Source organism: Coregonus lavaretus (genome assembly GCF_964263955.1).
Source record: "Coregonus lavaretus genome assembly, chromosome: 27".
NCBI classification, from domain to species: domain Eukaryota; kingdom Metazoa; phylum Chordata; class Actinopteri; order Salmoniformes; family Salmonidae; genus Coregonus; species Coregonus lavaretus.
In genome coordinates, this window is record NC_140014.1 from 21,540,525 (window position 1) to 21,564,692 (window position 24,168).

The window sequence follows — 24,168 nt, forward strand, 5'->3', positions numbered from 1 at the left end:
GGAAGGGGGGAATGAAAGAGACACAGGCAGACTTTCTGCATGAATAGTTATTTTAGGGTTGGATGGGGCCCTGAGCAGCACAGCAGGCCAAAGAAAGCTGGAAGGCAATCAAAAAGAAACTCCTTTCTACCGCATTTCACTCTGTCAATCACTGGCTGCTTGAGAGGCTGAAAACAACTTTCTTTCTCTTCCTGAATGATGCACCTTTCATCTGCCCCCTAAAGACCTCTAAGGATTTAAACCAAGAGCCATTATTTCATGTCTGATTATACTTATTGCATGTTCAAATACATTCCATGTACCATTTGGTCTTCACTACAGTAGGTGCAGCAAGTATGAATTCAACTGCAGAAGATATCGATAAGTCTTTGTGCCATGGCACTGGGTAAACTCAGTGTGCTGGGGTGAGATGGTCAGCGAGACATAGTATGCACTGTGGGGATTCTCCCTCCTGTGAGAGGCATTCTGCATTCAGTCCTAAATTCAGTTTGTGTTCAGCAGACCATGTCATTAATCCAATTAACAAAGAGACCATGTCAGGAGGAGAAGCCATCGCAACCCTAATAACACTGATGCATAGTGACCCGGGCGGTGTGAATGCCAAGGGCTAGCCCTCTCTCTATGGCCGGTGGAAGTCCGTCTTGTGATCATGACGTGCCAAACTCAGTGTGTAAACACCTGTTGGTCAGGATTTAAATGGCAACTTTGATATGTGAGGATTAAACCTCCTAACCAACCAAAAATAAACACTACTAATGGGAGATCTGAATGGTCAGTTGACTCAGATCAACTTTGTGTGATACTGAAGCCCAGATAATGTTCACTGTGAGATGCCTGCTGTGAATCTTACTTTGAATATCACAGTACATAGATTACAGTGGGATATCTAGGTGAAGCACCAGTAGAACAAGAGAGAGATTATTTTCATTTATAAAATACTGGAGTCCAATTCTGGTACAGTAGTGACAATCAATCAGTAAAGTAAAAGTCTTTCCACCTAATAAGGTGACCTTTTACTTCTTCCTCATTTGATTCAGTTTGGCTTGCCGGAGGTTTTGCTATTTTGGAAACATGTTTCTTTGGCTATTTACGATACAAATCAGAGGAATTCCAGTAATCCGATGTTCAGCTTCCCTTTTTTTGGCAATAATTGGTAATCAAGGTGGACTGTGGTCCCACTGCTTATCATTCCTGGCTCATTTCATGAATGACTGGTTTGCTGGTGAAATATTCATTCATGCTTTTGTTTAAAACTGAATTGTGATTGTGAATGAATGTTGGCCAATATTCAGAAAGTATTCATACCCCTTGACTTATTCCACATTTTGTTGTGTTACAGTCTGAATTCAAAACGGATGAAATATATTTTTTTCTCACCCATCTACACACAATACCCCAGAATGACAAAGTGAAAACATGTTTAGAATCTTTTGTAAATGTATTGAAAATGAAACACAGAACTCTAATTTACTTAAGTATTCACACCCCTGAGTCAATACTTTGTAGAAACACCTTTTGCGGCGATTACAGCTTTGAGTTGTCTTGGGTATGTCTGTATCAGCTTTGCACATCTGGATTTGGGGATTTTCTCCCATTCTTAAGTTAAATGGGGAGCGGCGGTGAACAAAGATCTTCTAGTCTTTACACAGATTTTCAAAGGGATTCAAGTCTGGGCTTTGACTGGGCCACTCAAGGACTTTCACATTCTTGTTCTGAAGCCATTCCAGCGTTGCTTTAGCTGTATGCTTGGGGTCATTGTACTGTTGGAACGTAAATCTTCGCCCCATTTGCACTGAAGCAGGTTCTCATCAAGCATTTGCCTGTATTTGGCTCCATTCATTGTTCCCTCTATCCTTACCAGTCTCCAAGTCCCTGACACTGAAAAGCATCCCCATAGCATGATGCTGCTACCACCATGCTTCACAGTAGGGATGGTGTTAGATGGGTGAAGAGCTGTGCCTAGTTTTCTCCAGACATAGCACTTTGCATTCAGACCAAAGAGTTACATTTTTGTCTCATCAGACCACAGAATCTTTTGCCTTATGCTATCATAGTCTTTCACGTGCCTTTTTGCAAACTCCAGGCGTGCTGTCATGTGCCTTTTTCTCAGGAGTGGCTTCCGTCTGGCTACTCTCCCATAAAGCCCAGATTGGTGAAGTACTGTAGAGAATGTTGTCCTTCTGGCAGGTTCTCCCATCTCAGCCAAGGAACTCTGTAGTTCTGTCAGAGTGGTCACCTCCCTGACCAAGGTCCTTCTTGCCCGGTTGCTCAGTTTGGTTGGACGGCCAGCTCTAGGCAGATTCTGGGTAGTTCTATATTTTTTCAATTTCCCAATGATGGAGACCATTGTGCTGTTGGAAACTTTCAACACTCTATACGCTTCCCCAGATATATGCCTCATTACAATCTACAGCCAGTTCCTTGGACTTCATGGTATAGTTTCTGCTCTGACTTGCACTGTCAACTGTGGGACCTTATATAGACAGGTGTGTTTCATTCTTAATCATGTCCAAACAATTGAATTGGCCACAGGTTGTAGTGACATCTCAAGGATTATCGAAGTAAATTGGAAGCACCTGACCTCAATTTGGAGTGTTATAGCAGAGGGGTGTGAATACTTATGTAAATTAGATATTTCTGCTAAAATTTCTTAAAACATGTTTTCACTTTGTCATTATGGGGTATTGTGTGTAGAAAGGTGAGAAAAACATATTTAATCCATGTTGAATTCAGGCTGAAAAAACAACATGTGGAATAAGTCAAGGGGTATGAATGCTTTTGAAGACACTGTACATGTATAAGTTAATTTAATGATAATTTCTAAACCTGGCTCTGGCAAAAGGAGGAATCCACAGTTATTTTTTTATCATGGAATAAATGTGTGGAGCAGTGTGGGGCTTTACAGTAAAACACAGTGGAAGATGAGAAGTGCATTAAGAAGTGTGTGTGTGTCTTGACAGCAGCAGGTTGTGCAGACATGTCCACATGCAGCCCGCCTGCCTGTCTGTCTGTCTTATCAGCCCGGCTGGGGTACATCTGGCCTTCCGTTGCTCTTGATCTATGGGAATGAGGCTTTTTTTGGTCAACAGATGTGAATCTGGCAAGTTTACTAAAGAGATGACCCCCAAACCAGATGCACCCTTTTGGACCCGTGGGGCATAGCAATGCAAAATGCTGCTTGTAAATAAATATGAAGATAAACTGGGAATCTCTATAGCCATTGGCCACAGTTACACCTGGCTTCACTTTATGGCTTTGGCCAACCTAAGCAGAAATACCCACAGAACTATGTGTCTTATGACAATCATCAATAAAACCAGTGGTTGGATCAGACAACACAGACAAACATGGACTTCAAAGCCTGATCAGAATGTATATACATAACAATAACATAAGACACTTTCTCAAGAGTGATATGTTATTCTAATTAATTATGATACTTCAAAGAACATTTACCAAGGTGACTTTCAAGCAAAAATTATGACAAATTATTGCTCAAAGTGATCTATTACATTACAGCAAACTCTTTTAGACATCATTTATGTTACATACTAAACAACACAACACAGAAAAAACAACGGTGTTTACCATCCATCTTATACATCAACACAGAGACAGATCAACACAGAGATCTTAATGGCAGAATCTGAGCCAAGAGCAAACCTTGGGCCCAACAGGACACCCAGCTAGCACATAACGTTCTAAGAACCAAATGTTTCTTAGAGCTTGGTGAGACCGTGGTTGTCCTATGGTTATTTTGTATACAAACTTCCCACAACTTTCTGGGAATGCTGCAGGATAGTTACTTGGCTTTGGAACATTCTCAGCACATTTAAGGAACTTAGCAAAAAAACATTATTTTCTTGGTATTTCATTACTTTAACAGAATGTTTCCTAAAAGTTCAAACATGGTTACATTTAATTTCAATTTTGGTAATGTTCTGTGAACGTTCTCCAACAGGTTTGACATTGGGAATGTTTTCAAATAGTTCAGAGATTGTTAAGAAACAACGTTCTTCTGTGGGAATTTCAGCACTTCAGCATAACGTTTCCTACAGGTTTCTTCATGGATATTTTTAAAGTAATGTTCTCAAATTGTTCTGAGAACTTTAAGAAAACTTTCCATAGAAAGCACAAGAAAACTTTAGTAACGTTCTAAGACTGTTATGTAAAAACATACATTCCTTTCTCAAAACGTTAAGAAAACTCTCAATAAAAACCACAAGAAACTTTAGTAACGTTCAGATAACCTAAGAATGTTATTTAAAAGCATATACAGTGCATTCGGAAAGTATTCAGACTTGACTTTTTCCACATTTTGTTACGTTACAGCCTTGGATTAAATCAAATCAAATCATTATCAATCTACACACAATACCCCATAATGACAAAGTGAAAACAGGTTTATAGAAATGTTTGCAAATTTATAAAAAAAAAAAAAAAAAACAGAAATAGCTTATTTACATAAGTATTCAGACCCTTTCCTATGAGACTCGAAAATTGAGCTCAGTTGCATCCTGTTTCCATTGATCATCCTTGAGATGTTTCTACAACTTGATTGGAGTCCACCTGTGGTCAATTCAATTGATTGGACATTATTTGGAAAGGCACACACCTGTCTATATAAGGTCCCACAGTTCACAGTGTGCATGTCAGAGCAAAAACCAAGCCATGAGGTCGAAGGAATTGTCCGTAGAGCTCTGAGACAGGATTGTGTCGAGGCACAGATCTGGGGAAGGGTACCAAACTATTTCTGCAGCATTGAAGTCCCCAAGAGCACAGTGGCCTCCATCATTCAACCCCCAAGACTCTTCCTGGAGCTGGCCACCTCGCCAAACTGAGCAATCGGGGGAGAAGGGCCTTGGTCAGGGAGGTGACCAAGAACCCGATGGTCGCTCTGACAGAGCTCCAGAGTTCCTCTGTGGAGATGGGAGAACCTTCCAGAAGGACAACCATCTCTGCAGCACTCCACCAATCAGGCCTTTATGGTAGAGTGGCCAGACGGAAGCCACTCCTCAGTAAAAGGCACATGACAGCCTGCTTGGAGTCTGCCAAAAGGCACCTAAAGGACTTTCAGACCATGAGAAAACAAGATTCTCTGGTCTGATGAAACCAAGATTGAACCCTTTGGCCTGAATGCCAAGCGTCACGTCTGGAAGAAACCTGGCACCATCCTTACGGTGAAACATGGTGGTGTCAGCATCATGCTGTGGGGATATTTTTCAGCGGCAGGGACTGGGAGACTAGTCAGGATCAAGGGAAAGATGAACAGAGCAAAGTACAGAGAGATCCTTGATGGAAAACCTGCTCCAGAGCGCTCAAGACCTCAGACTGGGGCGAAGGTTCACCTTCCAACAGGACAACAACCCTAAGTACACAGCCAAGACAACGCAGGAGTGGCTTCGGGACAAGTCTCTGAATGTCCTCGAGTGGCCCAGCCAGAGTCCGGACTTGAACCTGATCTCTGGAGAGACTTGAAAATAGCTGTGCAGGGACGCTCCCCATCCAACCTGACAAAGCTTGAGAGGATCTGCAGAGAAGAATGGGAGAAACTCCCAAAAGGTGTGCCAAGCTTGTAGCGTCATACACAAGAAGATTCTAGGCTATAATCGCTGCCAAAGGTGCTTAAAACAAAATACTGAGTAAAGGGTCTGAAAAGTTATGTAAATGTAATATTTATCTTTTAATTTGCAAAAATGTCTAAAAACCTGTTTTTGCTTTGTCATTATGGGGTATTGTGTGTAGATTGATGAGGGGAAAAAACGAGTTCATCCATTTTAGAATAAGGCTGTAACGTAACAAAATGTGGAAAAAGGGAAGGGGTCTGAATACTTTCCGAATGCACTGTACATTATTATATTTACATTTACGTCATTTAGCAGACGCTCTTATGTTCTCAGCAGCAACAAAACTTTCTCTATCCATTATCTTGTTAAGTGTTTTCAGGTGTGTTGGCCGCGCCCAATAATTGGCCACATGTGATCTTAATGAGTGCTTGTTTCTTTTGAAATGGGGTCTGTTGAATAGACTAAAATGAACAGCTTTGTATGCGCAAAAAACATGGCATGCTATCTCCCTCCAATTCCATGGATAGAGAAAGTAAGATTATAGGTTTGAATCTCACTGATGCCGTGTCACAATAAAAAATAAATGTGTACGCATGATTAATGCCTAAGGAATTGAATTTACATGTGTCCTATCTGTGCTTGGAGTTCAAAAAAGTTTACCCAAAATAAGCTTGCAGTGTTATTAAAAGTCTTATTGTAACATTCAGTGAAAGTTTTAAGGAAGTTAATAAAAAACCTCCAAATAACCTATAATATCCATTCTCAGAGCATTAATAAAACCTTCCAGGACAACTTTCAAGGAACCAGAGTAAAACGTTCTCAGAACCTCCCTGCAAACTAAAAATGAACGTTCCCAGAACAGGCTAACTTTTCCTTTCCTTTCTCAGAACGTTTGAAAAAGTTTCACTTATGGCTTCGTTCCCAGAACCAATGGGAAACCAAAAATGTACTTTCCCTCAACTTCCAAGGAACCAAATGTGCTAGCTGGGCAAGAACTCTGAAAACCTTTTAAATCCATATCTTGATTCCACACCAGACCAGACACACAGAGACCCAGACCTTTCTATAAACATAGCATTTAAAAATCCTTGTAGGCATTCTCACTGGACAACTGTCAAAAGAATTCCTGCCATATATTTGCTGTGACCTCAACCTGATTCAACAAGGACGTATTGTTGAGAAACCATAACTCAAGAAACCAAATCCGCTCTCCCGGTTTAAACTTACGACCGACAGTTTTAATATTAGACATTACCTAAATTCCTTCACATATAATTTCCTAGACGTGGCTCAGTGAGGATATGTTTTTACATATTGTCCAGTTGACAGGTTTGTTCCTTTTCTTTCCCCCACTGTGAACATGTTTTCTCATGCGGCCGCCCCCCACTAGTGATACCCTGTTAGGGTCTGCAGTAACACACTCAGAGAATGTGATAGTCTGAGTTAGTGGGGGGTCTCCACCACCACGGTGGAGGTCTCCATAAGGGGGCTCCCAGGGCAGGCTGGGGGTCGTGGTGTGGGGTTCACTACACAGCTGATGGTACCTTACCCTCCAGTCACACTGGGTGAGGGCCAAACTCCTAACAGAGACCAGATGGTGGTGGGATGGAGACCTTGCCTTCTTAGATGGTCTACTGTGTTTAACATGACTGCTTTAGAAGGGACATGTTACTTTCTGGCAGGTGGAAAATATTTACCACTCTGATTTGGGTAACTCCTGCTTCATCCTAAGTAATTTACACCTCTGTAAGTGTGCCTTTAGCTGGGACTTTAAAAAAGGAGGCAGAACCAGCGGTAGTACAGGGGGATAATTAGGATGCTGGCTAATGAGCTAATGAGGTGACTTTATTTACTGACTCCTTTAAAGGAACTGCCTTGATGATGGGCAAACGACAACAGCTTTTGTAGCGTGGGACAGTTTGTGTGGGTGTGTGTTGTGTGTCTAGTTGCTGTGGGAACTGTTTTAGCCCAGAAATGCAGGTTTTGAGTGTGGGTTTCACATTCTGAGCTTGTAAAATGTAAAGATAACTCTTTCTAAAACAGCTTCTCCTATAACCTGTTATTTCAGTCTGCAACATGATGACAGACAAAAATAAAAGGAGAAACATTCTCAAAATGTTTTGACAGGCTGTAGAAAAGCGTTGATAATATTTGTAACCAGGAGCTGCCAAGCTAACACTTAAAGTCATGTTCTCAAATTATTCCAAGAACGTTAAGACGTAAAGTTCTTCTGTGTGAATTTCAGTACTTCAGCATAACGTTTCCTCTAGGTTTCCTCATGGTTCTATTTAAAGTAATGTTCTCAAATTGTTCAGAGAGCATTAAGAAAACGTTCCATAAAAACCACAAGAAAACTTTAGTAATGTTCAGAGAACGTTCTAAGAATGTTATTTAAAAACATACATTATGTTCTCAGAACGTTAAGAAAACTTTCCATAAGAAGCGCAAGAAAACTTTAGTAACGTTCAGAGAATGTTCTAAGAATGTTATTTAAAAACATACAGTATATTCCGTTCTCAGCATTAACAAAACTCTCTCTATCCTCTATCTTGTGTGTTCAGAGTCATGTTCAGTTGCCAAATGTTCCTGAACGTTGCAGATAGAAATTCCATGAATAGAGCCGATGTGATTCCTTACTCTACATATCAGAGAGGCATGTTTAATATACATAGCCTATTTCTATCTGAACGTTCCAAAACGTTCAATCATGCTGAACGCGCCCAAGGTGTGTTTCTAAGCTGGAGGAGGGGAGCAGGGACGGGGGGGGCTTGATGCAAAGCTGTCATCAAGGCAAAGGGTGGCTATTTGAAGAATCTCAAATATAAAATATATTTTGATTTGTTTAACACTGTTTTTGGTTACTACATGATTCCATATGTGTTATTTCATAGTTTTGATGTCTTCACTATAATTCTACAATGTAGAAAATAGTAAAAATAAAGAAGAACCCTTGAATGAGTAGGTGTTCTAAAACTTTTGACCGGTAGTGTACTTCCATTCATTTTTTCAACTGGTACCGGGGGACCTTCAGAAGAGTCTTGTGAGGCCTGTGGGCATCCTAGAGCAAAACAACTGACATGTACGTGAGAGTCTCGCCTTTTAGTGTGTAGCCCAAACTGTTCGGACGCTACAGACAGAAGTTGGCAGATCGGCTGTACCGACTTCCGACGATTCCCAAGACGCTCGTAGAGCAAAACGGAGAACACCATCGTATTTGTGAGAGTCTCATATTTTCATAGAGGGATCATAATAGTTTGTAGGCACAACCGTTTGGATGCTACAGACGATTTTGTGAGAACACAGATTTTCGGGATATCTCATGGTCTGACAAACACCGCTCTAGCTCTGTCACCTTTCACCTTTCGGCGGATGTGGTGGATTGAAACGCATCCAATGCAAAAAAAAACATATCTCTGGCTTAAACTGACAGATTTCTATGGGAACTGTTTTATTATGCTAATTAGTTTTCAACAGGAAATCGACTCTAGTTAATGAGCACTTGAAATGGGGTCTGTTTGAATCTGTGCTTGGAGTTTTTTTTTAACTAACCCCAAATAAGCTAGCAGTGTTATTAAAAGTCTTATTGAAACGTTCAGTGAAAGTTTTAAGGAAGTTATTTAAAAATAAATCTAAATAATCTATCATTTCCGTTCTCAGTGCATTAAGAAACCCTCCCAGGAAAACTTTTAAGGAACCAGAGTAAAACATTCTCTGAACCTCCCTGCAACCGAAAAATTAAATTCCCCAGAACAGGCACAATTTTCCCTTCCGTTCTCAGAAAGTTTCAAAAGCTTTCAATTTTACCGGTCAGGAAACGTATGGCTTCATTCCCAGAACCAATGGGAAACCAAAAACGTATGTTCCCAAAACTTCGAAGGAACAAAATGTGCTAGCTGGGTGGTTAGTAGGTCACAATTCTCTCTTAAAAGGAGAGATTGTTTAAGGCTCCTGCCCCCTACTAGCAAGCATACAAAACACTTTACAACCCACAGAACAGTAAAAAGGCAGAAAAATTACTTGCCAAATGTCAAGAATGTTACAATGAAAAGCATGGTAACACTTGCAAGCTGTTAAAATTCTGCCAAAATTGAGTTTTAAAAAGTGGCCAATTATTCACTCACCCCCAGTATCTGCCATTGAGTTTTAATTATATGGCAGTTAAGATATCCAATATTGCTGTGGTCAAATAAAAAAGTGCAGTTACACCCATTATTAAGGGCTTGCGTCAAACAGAGCGAGCCAAATGCTAAGCACTGGTCATTTCCATGTTAAGACTTTACATGAAAGAGCACGCAAATCCACATTAATAACATGACCATGGAGGTAATAATGACACACTTGGAACACTTCCTATAGGGCAGGGGTAGGCAACAAGATTCAGCCGCAGGGCGGTTTTTGTCGGAGTGAATGGTCAAATTGACCACAACTAAGGCCATAAAGAGATTGTTTTCGAAAATAACAATAATTTCAAACCATGATTTCATTGAGACATGATCACGTCTCTTTTTTTATTTGTGGGAATATTTGGGAACAGATTTCCTAAATTGTACAGTATTTTTTTCGGACAAAAACTACAATTATATTTTGTAAAAAAATATATACACTACCAGTTAAAAGTTTGGACACACCTACTCATTCAAGGGTTTTTCTTTATTTTTACTATTTCTTACATTGTAGAATAATAGTGAAGACATCAACACTATAAAATAGCACATATGGAATCATGTAGTAACCAATAAAGTGTTAAACAAATCAAAATATATGTTATATTTGAGATTCTTCAAATAGCCACCCTTTGCCTTGATGACAGATTTGCACACTCTTGGCATTCTCTCAACCAGCTTCATGAGATAGTCACCTGGAATGCATTTTAATTAACAGGTGTGCCTTCTTAAAAGTTAATTTGTGTTTCAGCCAATCAGTTGTGTTGTGACAAGGTAGGGGGGGTATACAGAAGATAGCCCTATTTGGTAAAAGACCAAGTCCATATTATGGCAAGAAGAGCAAAAATAAGCAAAGAGAAACAACATTCCATCATTACTTTAAGACATGAAGGTCAGTCAATACGGAACATTTCAAGAACTTTGAAAGTTTCTTCAAGTGCAGTTGCAAAAACCATCAAGCGCTATGATGAAACTGGCTCTCATGAGGACCGCCACAGGAATGGAAGACCCAGAGTTACCTCTGCTGCAGAGGATAAGTTCATTAGAGTTACCAGCCCAAATAAATGCTTCACAGAGTTCAAGTAACAGACACGTCTCAACATCAACTGTTCAAAGGGGACTGTGTGAATCAGGCCTTCATGGTCGAATTGCTGCAAAGAAACCCCTACTAAAGGACACCAATAAAAATAAGAGACTTGCTTGGGCCAAGAAACACGAGCAATGGACATTAGACCGGTGGAAATTTGTCCTTTGGTCTGGAGTCCAAATTGGAGATTTTTGGTTCCAACCGCCGTGTCTTTGTGAGATGCGGTGTGGGTGAACGGATGATCACCGCATGTGTATTTCCCACCGTAAAGCATGGAGGAGGAGGTGTTATGGTGTGGGGGTGCTTTGCTGGTGACACTGTCTGTGATTTATTTAGAATTCAAGGCACACTTAACCAGCATTGCTACCACAGCATTATGCAGTGATACGCCATCCCATCTGGTTTGGGCTTAGTGGGACTATCATTTGTTTTTCAACAGGACAATGACCCAACACACCTCCAGGCTGTGTAAGGGCTATTTTACCAATAAGGAGAGTGATGGAGTGCTGCATCAGATGACCTGGCCTCCACAATCCCCCGACCTCAACCAAATTGAGATGGTTTGGGATGAGTCGGACGGCAGAGTGAAGGAAAACCAGCCAACAAGGGCTCAGCATATGTGGGAACTCCTTCAAGACTGTTGGAAAAGCATTCCAGGTGAAGCTGGTTGAGAGAATGCCAAGAGTGTGCAAAGCTGTCATCAAGGAAAAGGGTGGCTATTTGAAGAATCTCAAATATAAAATATATTTTGATTTGTTTAACACTTTTTTGCTTAGTACATGATTCCATATGTGTTATTTCATAGTTTTGATGTCTTCACTATTATTCTACAATGTAGAAAATAGTAAAAATAAAGAAAAACCCTTGAATGAGTAGGTGTGTCCAAACTTTTGACTGGTAGTGTATATTATTTTTATTTAAAACTTTGGGGGGCTAAAGTTGCCGACCCCTGCTATAGGGTAATACCACACAATATGCTTAAAATATTGAGAGGGACGGTTAAGAGACAGTCATGCCAAAGGATACAGATTATCATTGATGATTGTTTACCTAAGGCATATGGTCAAAGATTAATACTTACGCTTTATGCAGCGGTTGGTCCCAGAAGCCACAGCCCATCCAGAGCAGCACTGGTGACCTCCACATACATTAGGCCTGCAGAGAAAGAGAGAGAGATAAATGGGATATGTAATACTGTACGGGGATATGTAATACTCAGCCTCCAGTATCTATGCTGCAATAGTCAATGTGCCGGGGGGCTAGGGTCAGTCTGTCCTATCTATTGAAATTCTCCTGTCTTATCTGGTGGCCTATGTGAACTTAAGTATGCTCCCTCTAATTCTCCCATCTCTCTCTCGGAGGACTTGAGCCCTCGGACTATGCCTCAGGACTACCTGGCCTGATGACTGCTGGCTGTCCACAGTTCACCTTGTCATGCTGCTGCTCCAGTTTCAACTGTTCTGCCTGCGGCTATGGAACCCTGACCTGTTCACCGGACGGACGGGCTGCCTTGTCCCGGACCTGCTGTTTTCGACCCTCTCTCTCTCTCTCTCTCTCTCTCGCTCTCTACCGCACCTGCTGTCTCGACCTCTGAATGCTCGGCTATGAAAAGCCAACTGAAATTTACTCCAGAGGTGCTGACCTTTTGCACCTTCAACAACCACTGTGATTATTATTTGACCCTGCTGGTCATTTATGAACATTTGAACATCTTGAAGAACGATCTGGCCTTAATGGCCATGTACTCTTAGAATCTTCACCCGGCCACCCCTCAGAGCCTGGTTCCTCTCTAGGTTTCTTCCTAGGTTCCTGCCTTTCTAGGGAGTTGTCCTAGCCTCCGTGCTTCTACATCTGCATTGCTTGCTGTTTGGGGTTTTAGGCTGGGTTTCTGTATAAGCACTTTGTGGCATCTGCTGATGTAAAAAGGGCTTTATAAATACATTTGATTTGATTTGTACATAATGCTTAAATGGACTGGCATGCAGAAAGTACAGTACCCCACAATTCATAATTCATAAGGGGAATAATGGTTCATGGTCTCAAACCTTAACATTCCTATCTGAGATTTAATTCTGACCCCATTATAGTCTCATATCCCTTAATGTGGTTGGCCTATTGAAGGAGCACCTTAGAGATTCAGACATAATTGCATTTTATTCAATAACATTTGCAGGCAAAGCATGAAACTCTATCTGTGAGTGTAGAGCCACACACCCCTCTGTGCTGCATGGAGTCCAGAGGGAAAACAAATAGGCTAGTGGTTATCTGAGCCTGGGAGGGAACAGGAGAAACAGATGAAAAGCACCCTTCGCTCACATAAATCTCCAGGAAAATGAAAGATGACAAGTTTCAAACTGCAATAACTAGATTCTTTACATATTTTACTCCGCAAGTACAGCACTGGCCAATTTTTACAGCGAGAAGCATGAAAAGGCACAACACCACAAGAGCAACTCCAGGGCAAATTCAAACCTCAAACAAGAGTTCTGGCATAAATTGACTTCCCATATTCTTTCCACAAGATATTAATGGCAGTGAGTTGAGTGAATGTATGTGTCACGACTTCCTCCGAAGCTGCCTCCTCTCCTTGTTAGGGCAGGCTTCGGCGTTCGTCGTCACCGGCCTTCTAGCCACTGCCGCTCCTCATCTCATCATTCCATTTGTTTTGTCTTGTTTATTACACACACCTGGTTCATATCCCCTCATCAGTACCTGTATAAGTGTTCCCTCTGCCCCCCTTGCCTTTGTGTGTGATTGTTTATTGTGGAGATTATTATAGCTCGGTGGAGCTATTGTATTTTGTATCGCCGGGATATTCACCCATGTGCCTTGTTTTCTCCAGTGCGCCGTATATAACGCACTGGAGTGTTTTACGCATTGCTGCGTACTGCTGTCTTACAGAATAAACAAAATAAATGTATTCTGTGATTTACCCTCCTGCGCCTGACTCCGTCCAAATCACCCACCACAGTATGGCTTATGCAGATACAGTACGATATCTAGTCTGGGTCAGGAGATGACTAGTAAACTGTTAAAGGGTAAACACAGGGTGACAGTAGGACTGTCTGCCTTCTGTCAACACTACCTGGTCAGACAACTGGGGTGTATTCACTAGGAACCAAACAGAGCCAAACGGAAGTAAACGGAATGAAATGGGGAGGGATCTACCAGAATTAGTCTTATAGAAACTCTCATTTTCGTTGCAAAACATTTTCAGTTTGGAGTAAATGGTTTCCATTGTAAAACGGTTACGACTAATGATTACACCCGTTTTTTGGGGGGTTTGAGAGTTCTTTAGATTGTGGATGGATTAGTCTCTATGTAGAAAAACACTGGATGGAGACCGATTACTCTTTTGCAGATTTAGGGCGCGTTCCTATGCTTAGACATTGCTGATGCCTGATGGATCTTACAATGCCTGGATAGGTATTTTAAGAATCAGTTAATCACATCATATGTTATAGCAATTTGTCAGTTGATGACACAGTCGATGACGTGCCATGAAACCATTGGTTGTTGCGTCGCTTTGCCTTAGCTGTGGAACACACCCCCTATGATAAACTGACCATCTTCACAACCATGCATCAACTCAACTACTTCCTGATCTCTTCTGACAACTAACAAACATCTGACCAATCAGACTAGAGCAAAGTAGTTGGTAGCTAGGTAATCAATTACCTTTACAATTCCAAACAGCCAATTAACCATATTTTAACTATACAACAGTGACATAGAAAATAATAATATCTCCCATAAATTATGAATATGAACCATACAAAATAGACCAGCAGGTCTATGGGGATGTTGATGCCTATAGGGATCATTCCTGATAGCCACATGAAGAGTACAGTAGCATGATAAAAGTATTCAAGTTCTACATAACAAAACCATTCATAAAAGCCCTATAAATATCAATGATGTCATATTTGCACTCATAATGACCCATTTTATGCAGCCAGGTTGAGCAGTTTTCCGATACACCGTATGGAACTCCCTCTCCCTCTCCTAATGAATGAGAAAGAGGTGAAAAATCGTGTATTACCACGAGGTTAATTCATGCCTCTGAAGATTTATGGCACCTTTACTGTTACGATCCCTTAAAGGGGCAGTGCAGTCAAAAATCTGATTCTATATGGTATTTAAACTCTATAAGGTTGAAATAATACTGTGAAAATGTGAAAATTATGATAATGTCCTTTTAGTGTAAGAGCTATTTGAAAAGAAACGCCTGGAATTGCAGCATATTTGGTGGGATGGAGTTTTGGCCTGCCTGGCAACATTACCAGGCGGTATAAGTTAATACACCAATAACAAAGAAGAGTTTCAAACCTCTCTGCCAATAACAACTAGTTTTCAGGTTACATATCCCTTCCATTAGGCTCCTCCAATTAGGTCCCTCACTCAGACCACTCCCAGTCAGTCCTATCAAAATTCTTGCTTGAGAAATAGCTTTTTGCTAATAAACTATTTTGCTTCTTTTTGACCATTTTAATTGAAACAATCACAGTAAGGTACTTAATTGTTAAGCAGAAATGATTTGATATTGAGATACAAATGTCTGCATTGGACCTTTAACCCCTAAAAGCCTTTGGGGGGCGGGTTCTACTAAGCTAACATATTGAATTGTTTTAAGATGGTCATACCATGGATCATTTAGCTATTTCATTTTGAATTTTAGGACCCCTGACAGGTATATAAAAAAAGTTGAAAAAAATTATTTGATAAAATATTGCATTTGGCCTTTACTGCTATAGCCCATACACATTCATAAAATAAATAATAAGGACTAAGGTTTTAAGTGTCTGTCCTATATCTAGGAGATATACGAAAGCTCAGGAAATATATATATATATATATATACACAGTGGGGAAAAAAAGTATTTAGTCAGCCACCAATTGTGCAAGTTCTCCCACTTAAAAAGATGAGAGAGGCCTGTCATTTTCATCATAGGTACACGTCAACTATGACAGACAAAATGAGAAAAGAAATCCAGAAAATCACATTGTAGGATTTTTAATGAATTTATTTGCGAATTATGGTGGAAAATAAGTATTTGGTCAATAACAAAAGTTTCTCAATACTTTGTTATATACCCTTTGTTGGCAATGACACAGGTAAAACGTTTTCTGTAAGTCTTCACAAGGTTTTCACACACTGTTGCTGGTATTTTGGCCCATTCCTCCATGCAGATCTCCTCTAGAACAGTGATGTTTAGGGGCTGTCGCTGGGCAACACAGACTTTCAACTCCTTCCAAAGATTTTCTATGGGGTTGAGATCTGGAGACTGGCTAGGCCACTCCAGGACCTTGAAATGCTTCTTACGAAGCCACTCCTTCGTTGCCCGGGCGGTGTGTTTGGGATCATTGTCATGCTGAAAGACCCAGCCACGTTTCATCTTCAATGCCCTTGCTGATGGAAGGAGGTTTTCACTCAAAATCTCACGATACATGGCCCCATTCATTCTTTCCTTTACACGGATCTGTCGTCCTGGTCCCTTTGCAGAAAAACAGCCCCAAAGCATGATGTTTCCACCCCCATGCTTCACAGTAGGTATGGTGTTCTTTGGATGCAAGTCAGCATTATTTGTCCTCCAAACACGACGAGTTGAGTTTTTACCAAAAAGTTCTATTTTGGTTTCATCTGACCATATGACATTCTCCCAATCCTCTTCTGGATCATCCAAATGCACTCTAGCAAACTTCAGACGGGCCTGGACATGTACTGGCTTAAGCAGGGGGACACGTCTCGCACTGCAGGATTTGAGTCCCTGGCGGCGTAGTGTGTTACTGATGGTAGGCTTTGTTACTTTGGTCCCAGCTCTCTGCAGGTCATTCACTAGGTCCACCCGTGTGGTTCTGGGATTTTTGCTCACCGTTCTTGTATCATTTTGACCCCACGGGGTGAGATCTTGCGTGGAGCCCCAGATCGAGGGAGATTATCAGTGGTCTTGTATGTCTTCCATTTCCTAATAATTGCTCCCACAGTTGATTTATTCAAACCAAGCTGCTTACCTATTGCAGATTCAGTCTTCCCAGCCTGGTGCAGGTCTACAATTTTGTTTCTGGTGTCCTTTGACAGCTCTTTGATCTTGGCCATAGTGGAGTTTGGAGTGTGACTGTTTGAGGTTGTGGACAGGTGTCTTTTATACTGGTAACAAGTTCAAACAGGTGCCATTAATACAGGTAACGAGTGGAGGACAGAGGAGCCTCTTAAAGAAGAAGTTACAGGTCTGTGAGAGCCAGAAATCTTGCTTGTTTGTAGGTGACCAAATACTTATTTTCCACCATAATTTGCAAATAAATTCATTAAAAATCCTATAATGTGATTTTCTGGATTTTTTTTCTCAATTTGTCTGTCATAGTTGACGTGTACCTATGATGAAAATTACAGGCCTCTTTCATCTTTTTAAGTGGGAGAACTGACTAAATACTTTTTTTCCCCACTGTATACATACAGTGGGGAGAACAAGTATTTGATACACTGCCGATTTTGCAGGTTTTCCTACTAACAAAGCATGTAGAGGTCTGTAATTTTTATCATAGGTACACTTCAACTGTGAGAGATGGAATCTAAAACAAAAATCCAGAAAATCTCATTGTATGATTTTTAAATAATTTATTTGCATTTTATTGCATGACATAAGTATTTGATCACCTACACACCAGTAAGAATTCCGGCTCTCACAGACCTGTTAGTTTTTCTTTAAGAAGCCCTCCTGTTCACCACTCATTACCTGTATTAACTGCACCTGTTTGAACTCGTTACCTGTATAAAAGACACCTGTCCACACACTCAATCAAACAGACTCCAACCTCTCCATAATGGCCAAGACCAGAGAGCTGTGTAAGGACATCAGGGATAAAATTGTAGACCTGCACAAGGCTGGGATGTGCTACAGGACAATAGGCAAGCAGCTTGGTGAGAAGGCAACAATTGTTGTTGCAATTATTAGAAAATGGAAGAAGTTCAAGATGACGGTCAATCACCCTCGGTCTGGGGCTCCATGCAAGATCTCACCTCGTGGGGCATCAATGATCATGAGGAAGGTGAGGGATCAGCCCAGAACTACACGGCAGGACCTGGTCAATGACCTGAAGAGAGCTGGGACCACAGTCTCAAAGAAAACCATTAGTAACACACTACGCCGTCATGGATTAAAATCCTGCAGCGCACGCAAGGTCCCCCTGCTCAAGCCAGCGCATGTCCAGGCCCGTCTAAAGTTTGCCAATGACCATCTGGATGATCCAGAGGAGGAATGGGAGAAGGTCATGTGGTCTGATGAGACAAAAATAGAGCTTTTTGGTCTAAACTCCACTCGCCGTGTTTGGAGGAAGAAGAAGGATGAGTACAAGAACACCATCCCAACTGTGAAGCATGGAGGTGGAAACATCATTCTTTGGGGATGCTTTTCTGCAAAGGGGACAGGACGACTGCACCGTATTGGGGGAGGATGGATGGGGCCATGTATCGCGAGATCTTGGCCAACAACCTCCTTCCCTCAGTAAGAGCATTGAAGATGTGTTGTGGCTGGGTCTTCCAGCATGACAACGACCCGAAACACACAGCCAGGGCAACTAAGGAGTGGCTCCGTAAGAAGCATCTCAAGGTCCTGGAGTGGCCTAGCCAGTCTCCAGACCTGAACCCAATTGAAAATCTTTGGAGGGAGCTGAAAGTCCATATTGCCCAGCGACAGCCCCGAAACCTGAAGGATCTGGAGAAGGTCTGTATGGAGGAGTGGGCCAAAATCCCTGCTGCAGTGTGTGCAAACCTGGTCAAGACCTACAGGAAACGTATGATCTCACTAATTGCAAACAAAGGTTTCTGTACCAAATATTAAGTTCTGCTTTTCTTATGTATCAAATACTTATGTCATGCAATAAAATGCAAATTAATTACTTAAAAATCATACAATGTGATTTTCTGGATTTTTGTTTTAGATTCCGTCTCTCACAGTTGAAGTGTACCTATGATAAAAATGACAGACCTCTACATGCTTTGTAAGTAGGAAAACCTGCAAAATCGGCAGTGTATCAAATACTTGTTCTCCCCACTGTATATATATATATATATATATTTTTACACATATTTAACCCCTTTTTATTGTTGGCACAAAACTACTTCCATTCATTTTTTAAACCGGTACCGGGATACCTTCAGATGGGTCCCATGACACATGTGGGGTCGTAGAACAAAATGGAAAACACCATCGTGTTCGTGAGATTCTCATCTTTCTACAGACATTTTCATGAGGAGACTGATTTTCGGGATGTCTCCTGGTCTGACAAACAGCGCTGTAGATCTGCCACTTTCCACCGCAGATGTAGAAGGCTGACATAGGCGGATGCCGTGGATTGAGACACAGCCCATACAAAAAACAGATATCAATCTTAAACGGACTGATTTTTATGGGGATTTTGTTATTATGTTAATTAGATTGGTGCACATGCCCTATTCAATCAAACTAGTAAATAGGTTTCTGGATTTTAAAAAAATAACACTCTTTCTGTGCAGTGAGAAAGCATGTTTAAATCCACATGGGTTGAATTATTTTTTATTCACATTGTTTTGTAACATTGGCTTGTTGAGTACATGAATCCAAATGTGCATTCTTAAAGCACAAGAAGTAAGATGTTTCTGGTTACAGTACCACGTTTGATGGAATCTAGCCCATAGGGTTGTGTGGACGTGGGAGCGCTACATGAACTGCTTTCTACAGCAACTCAGTTACAGTAATAAAGACATTGGTGCTGAACACACTGGTACTCTCTCTAAATCTCCCTGTGTAAGACTATGCGAGCCATTGACCAATTTATGTGTGCTGTGTTTGCTTTTCTGGAACCAAGCAACAAAGCCTACCAGAGCAAGATATCAAAAGCAGAATGGGGGTTGAAATCAGGGCACTCAGACTATCATCCCAGATCTTACCCTACTCCTAACCCTAACTGTCAGACATTACACAGAGTCTGCTAGGCATTCCTCACCATGCTTATACAGCAGAGTAAGGTTTGTGAGTACACCTTTCATCCCCCAACAGATTTTTCTCCAATTAGAAGGGATCCTCATATTGTTCATAAAGTGTCCCTCATAAATTGGCCATATAAATAACCAGATTCCCATAGGGTTGTGTGCCATGCATGTGTGCCATGCTTTGTCCTATGGAACAAACAGGGTTGGCTGCATGAGGGTTCATTTAGCAAAAATAAACAGCTTTTAATGGAAACAAGTGATGGTTCTGTTTGGATTTTTTTTTGAAGAGAAAGAACTCCAGGTATTTGCAGCGCTGAGAAAAGGACGTCAGGAAAACAGGTGTTTCTAATCACTAAGTGAATTTGCAAATGTGGGCCAGGGCTTTTGTAGAACCACTACATGGCCATGGGCAGCATGTGGATTCACAAAACTAGAACACACACACACATACCTATGAGTAGTCTGAGGACATGGTCCTACTGTAACTGTACTGCTTTCAAAGTTTTCTTAAGATGAGATGGTAGCTCTGGTAGTGCTCTTTCAATTTATGCTCTGCATAAACTGGTGACAAAAATGTGGTTTAACACTTGTTGTTAATGAACAACTTCCCAGTCCAGAGAAACATGTTGTGTTCACTGTTCTGATATGAATAGAGGGTTTAACCTCTACCAATATAGTTCAAGTCCTGCCATGACCCCACATGACAAATGATCATTCTATTCAGAGAAATGTCACTGAGGAATTCAATGACAGACTGAATAGAGGAGAGCTCCGGCTTTCACTTCAGACACACTGGAGCCATGGGATGGAATTCTTTCATTCATTCATTAGATTAGACATTAGACCAATATAGCCAATGTTTTCCAGCCTATGTGTGATATAGGGGAAAATAAGAGCATCACATATATGGGCAGATAGAGGGCACACAACTGCATAGGCTACTGTTGAAAGTCATTCACCCTATTATACAATCATTATTGTATTGCAGACAAATAGCAAGTGTACCAACTAAGCAAATGTTTCACTGTAGTAGGCTAGTGTTCATTCATGACACATGACACAATAGCAACAACATAAATCACTATCTCTGAACATCAATTATGATAATAAATAATGTAGCCTCAATTACAACCCCGGGAGGAGAGACAGCAGGTTTGATGTAAAAAAATAAAATAAAAAATAAAATAAAATGTTTTATTTGTATTCAAACTCAAATGTACTCCTGCGGGCATTAGATATTTTTTTCAATTGATAACATTAGCTGTGTCTTACCCTGCAAGGCGCCTGGTGTGCGTGGAGCTGTGTTTGTTGCTCTGTCTGGAACTGATTCGGGGTCTTTGCTGTGATGAGTGATGGGTGCCGAGCTCTGTCGCGGCTCTACGCGCAGCATCTCGTGGGACGGTGGCATCATCCGCCCGGTGCGAAGCTTCTGTACTGGGAGCTGGAACTGGTTTAATTGCCGTCGCGTGCCTGTTATCTCGTTGAGATGATGAGCTCACCGGAGCCCCGCGACCGGAGTGCGAGACATTATGAGAGGACCTGAGCGAGCTTTCTCTGGATGGTATGGCGGCGACAGCGTCCTTCGCTCCCACTGCGGAGTGACCTTGGCTCCTCGCTAGCTCCCGGAGCTGCTCCCACATCTCCTGTCTACCACCTGTTGAGTCCTTCTGGCAGTCACACATTCGTACTAGTGCAATGGTTAGAACCACTAAAACTGCAATCCACAAACGGTCCATATTTGTGTCAAGAATTAAATTGCTGCTGCGTGTAGGCTGGTCACTCAAGATTCAGTTGTGTCGATAGCCACAAGCAATATCAAGTGGTTGAATGGAGGCGAACAGAAAGTTTCAGCAAAACTGTATATTTTCCCAAGCATGCAAAATGCTTTGATGTCTCTTCATAATGTCCAGGTAAGCATTACGCAGGATGGATTCAATATCTTGAACCAATTCACAGCTTTCGCATATTCTCCTAAAATCGAAAATGTAAAGTTTACCTATAGGTTACTTACAAAAACAGGTTTATGTCAGATACGTTTTAATCCATCTGTAAGAGTTTATGTTAACAGCGCGCGCAGGCAGCAATGCGATTTTGTCTGAAGCCGCAGTCCTACTCGAAGTGAAAGTTCTAGAGTATGAATGGTGCTCCCATGGATATGACCACCTCCTTGGATCTGAAGTCACCGGGAATTTTTGGAGGCTTTTCATGCGTTTTACAAGTACAAAACTCCCCCTTAGTGGTCTTATTGATGCCTACGCTCAGCCCCCCTCAGTCCAAGCGGCCAAACAATTTCTACCAAGCTACAGTACGAGATAATACACATAGACTTCCCTGCGCTCCTCATTGCTGCCATTGCATAAACGCACATGTATCGCACAATTTGGATACTGCAGGATAGCATTTAACGTTTCCCCGAATTAGACTGTTGTCTGTTGTAATGGTAATTGCAAATCAAGGCAAATTTAGGCTGAGTATGCTAGATTAGGTCAATTTGTCATATAATATAGCACATTGATAAACGTGATTGAGTAATTAGTAGGCTCATAATTGAACATTAACATAACAATATGATCTTTGTATCACACAACATGGGGGATATGGGAAGTGCACACACAGTTAAAGCTCAATTTGAGTTCTTGGAAAACTATAGAAGTTATATAACAAATCACATTCATCTTCCCCTCTCTTCCATGCTGCATCATCAGTTTCCCTGGACTGCCTGGAAACAACACATTTCCTTTCTCCCATAAGATCTTAAACAACCCAAAGAGAGTTGGCAGCCTCATCCCATTCAACCCACAATGATACACTTAAGCCTTGTTCACATTGGCAGTTTGAAGTTACTCAAATCCTATTTTTTTGCATATCCGATTCAAGTCTGTTCTGCAGTCTGAACAGCCAATGTGGAATCGGATATTTCAAGCCACATTTCAAACCACCTTGATTTGAAGTCAGATACAAATCTGAATCTGATGTGACTTGTCTGAATGGTCAAATCTGATTAATTTACCCTCAAGTCGTTTTTAGACTGTTATTTGGCATATTTTGTTGCTTGGTAGCTACTCTGTTGACAGTTTGATAAGAACCTGTGGTAGCTAACTAGCTTGTTAATTGTTTACAAACAACTTAGTGAATGTGCTAGAAAGCTCAACAGCTAACTTGCTAGCTAGTTGACTGCTGTGGCTATCCAAAAAGGACTCGTTTTGAAAGTTGGATCATCTTATCCTTTGAGGCTTTGAAAGTGTTCTTACACTATGATTTTGAACATTCAAAGCAACTGGGAAACGTCCATGGCAGGCATTGTTGTCACCTTAGCTTGCTACATAACTTCTGAGTGATAGGAAGCAGGAGCACCACCACCAATCAGCCTACACCACTGTGCACTCACCCATCATTACTATGACAACTAGCGTCTGATTGTCAGCAATTGTCAGCAAATCACACAAATCCGATTTGGTCACTTGTAACTTTGGTCAGTACTCCAAAACGGATTTGAAAAACAAAACTGATTTGAGCATTAAGGCCTGCAGTGTGAACAAGGCTTAAGGGCTCTATTCAATCTGCATTGCGGAAGTTTAGCTTTACAGCGTGATTGAAATTTAAAGGCAATGTTCTTGCTTTAGCGAAGACTGCATTCACGGTAAATTCTGCAAACTGTATGTCGGCTCAATCGGAAATTACCTTTAAATTTATATCGCAGAATCTGTAACGCTTCAGCACCTGCCCACAATTGTTAAATTAACCCATCCACAACCGCCCAACTATATGTGATAAAGTGAAAATCTGATGCCCGCACCCGATGTCCTAAACCGCAAATATAGAAAATGCGCTGTACAGTCAGATAGGCCTATGTTTCTGCTTATAATTTCAACAATTTTGGAAGGCTATTTGTTAGTCAACTTGTCTATAAATAGGGCTACATGCAGCTTCTATTCTGTCACTACTTGTTTCCCTAGAATACTAAATAAACCCTTGCTCACCAGAATAATGTCAGAAATCGATAGAATGAATGCTTCAATGCTAGTTGGCATCGGTAAAGTTTCTCTTTCATCTCTGCTTCTCTTCAGCAGCATTTACATTTTACATTTAAGTCATTTAGCAGACTCTCTTATCCAGAGCGACTTACAGGAGCAGTTAGGGTTAAGTGCCTTGCTCAAGGAAACATCAACAGATTTTTCACCCAGTCGACTCTGGGATTCGAACCAGTGACCTTTCGGTTACTGGCCCAACGCTCTTAACTGGCCGCCCCAAAGCAAAACCGTTTAGGGACCGGGTAGAAAATGCAATGGGAAAGATTTTTCGTGCAAACTTTCCGAATAACATGAGTTGGACCGGTTTTAAGGAAATACAAATCTGTGAAAACTACCCAACATGTTTCTGATA

At 41.2% G+C, this 24,168-nt stretch overlaps 1 protein-coding gene across 1 annotated transcript in view; it reads right to left on the minus strand.

Moving 5' to 3' along the window:
* LOC311102870 (latent-transforming growth factor beta-binding protein 2-like) overlaps nucleotides 1-21,521 on the minus strand; it is a gene marked incomplete at its 5' end in the record, with an annotated part of 178,549 nt that extends 157,028 nt beyond the window's left edge. Inside the window, 2 exons of the mRNA XM_084144321.1 lie at nucleotides 11,899-11,972; nucleotides 21,058-21,521. Of these exons, the coding sequence (XP_084000447.1) occupies nucleotides 11,899-11,972; nucleotides 21,058-21,521 (538 nt within the window). The remainder of the gene's footprint in view (nucleotides 1-11,898; nucleotides 11,973-21,057) is intronic.
* Between the last annotated feature and the right edge of the window lie 2,647 nt (nucleotides 21,522-24,168).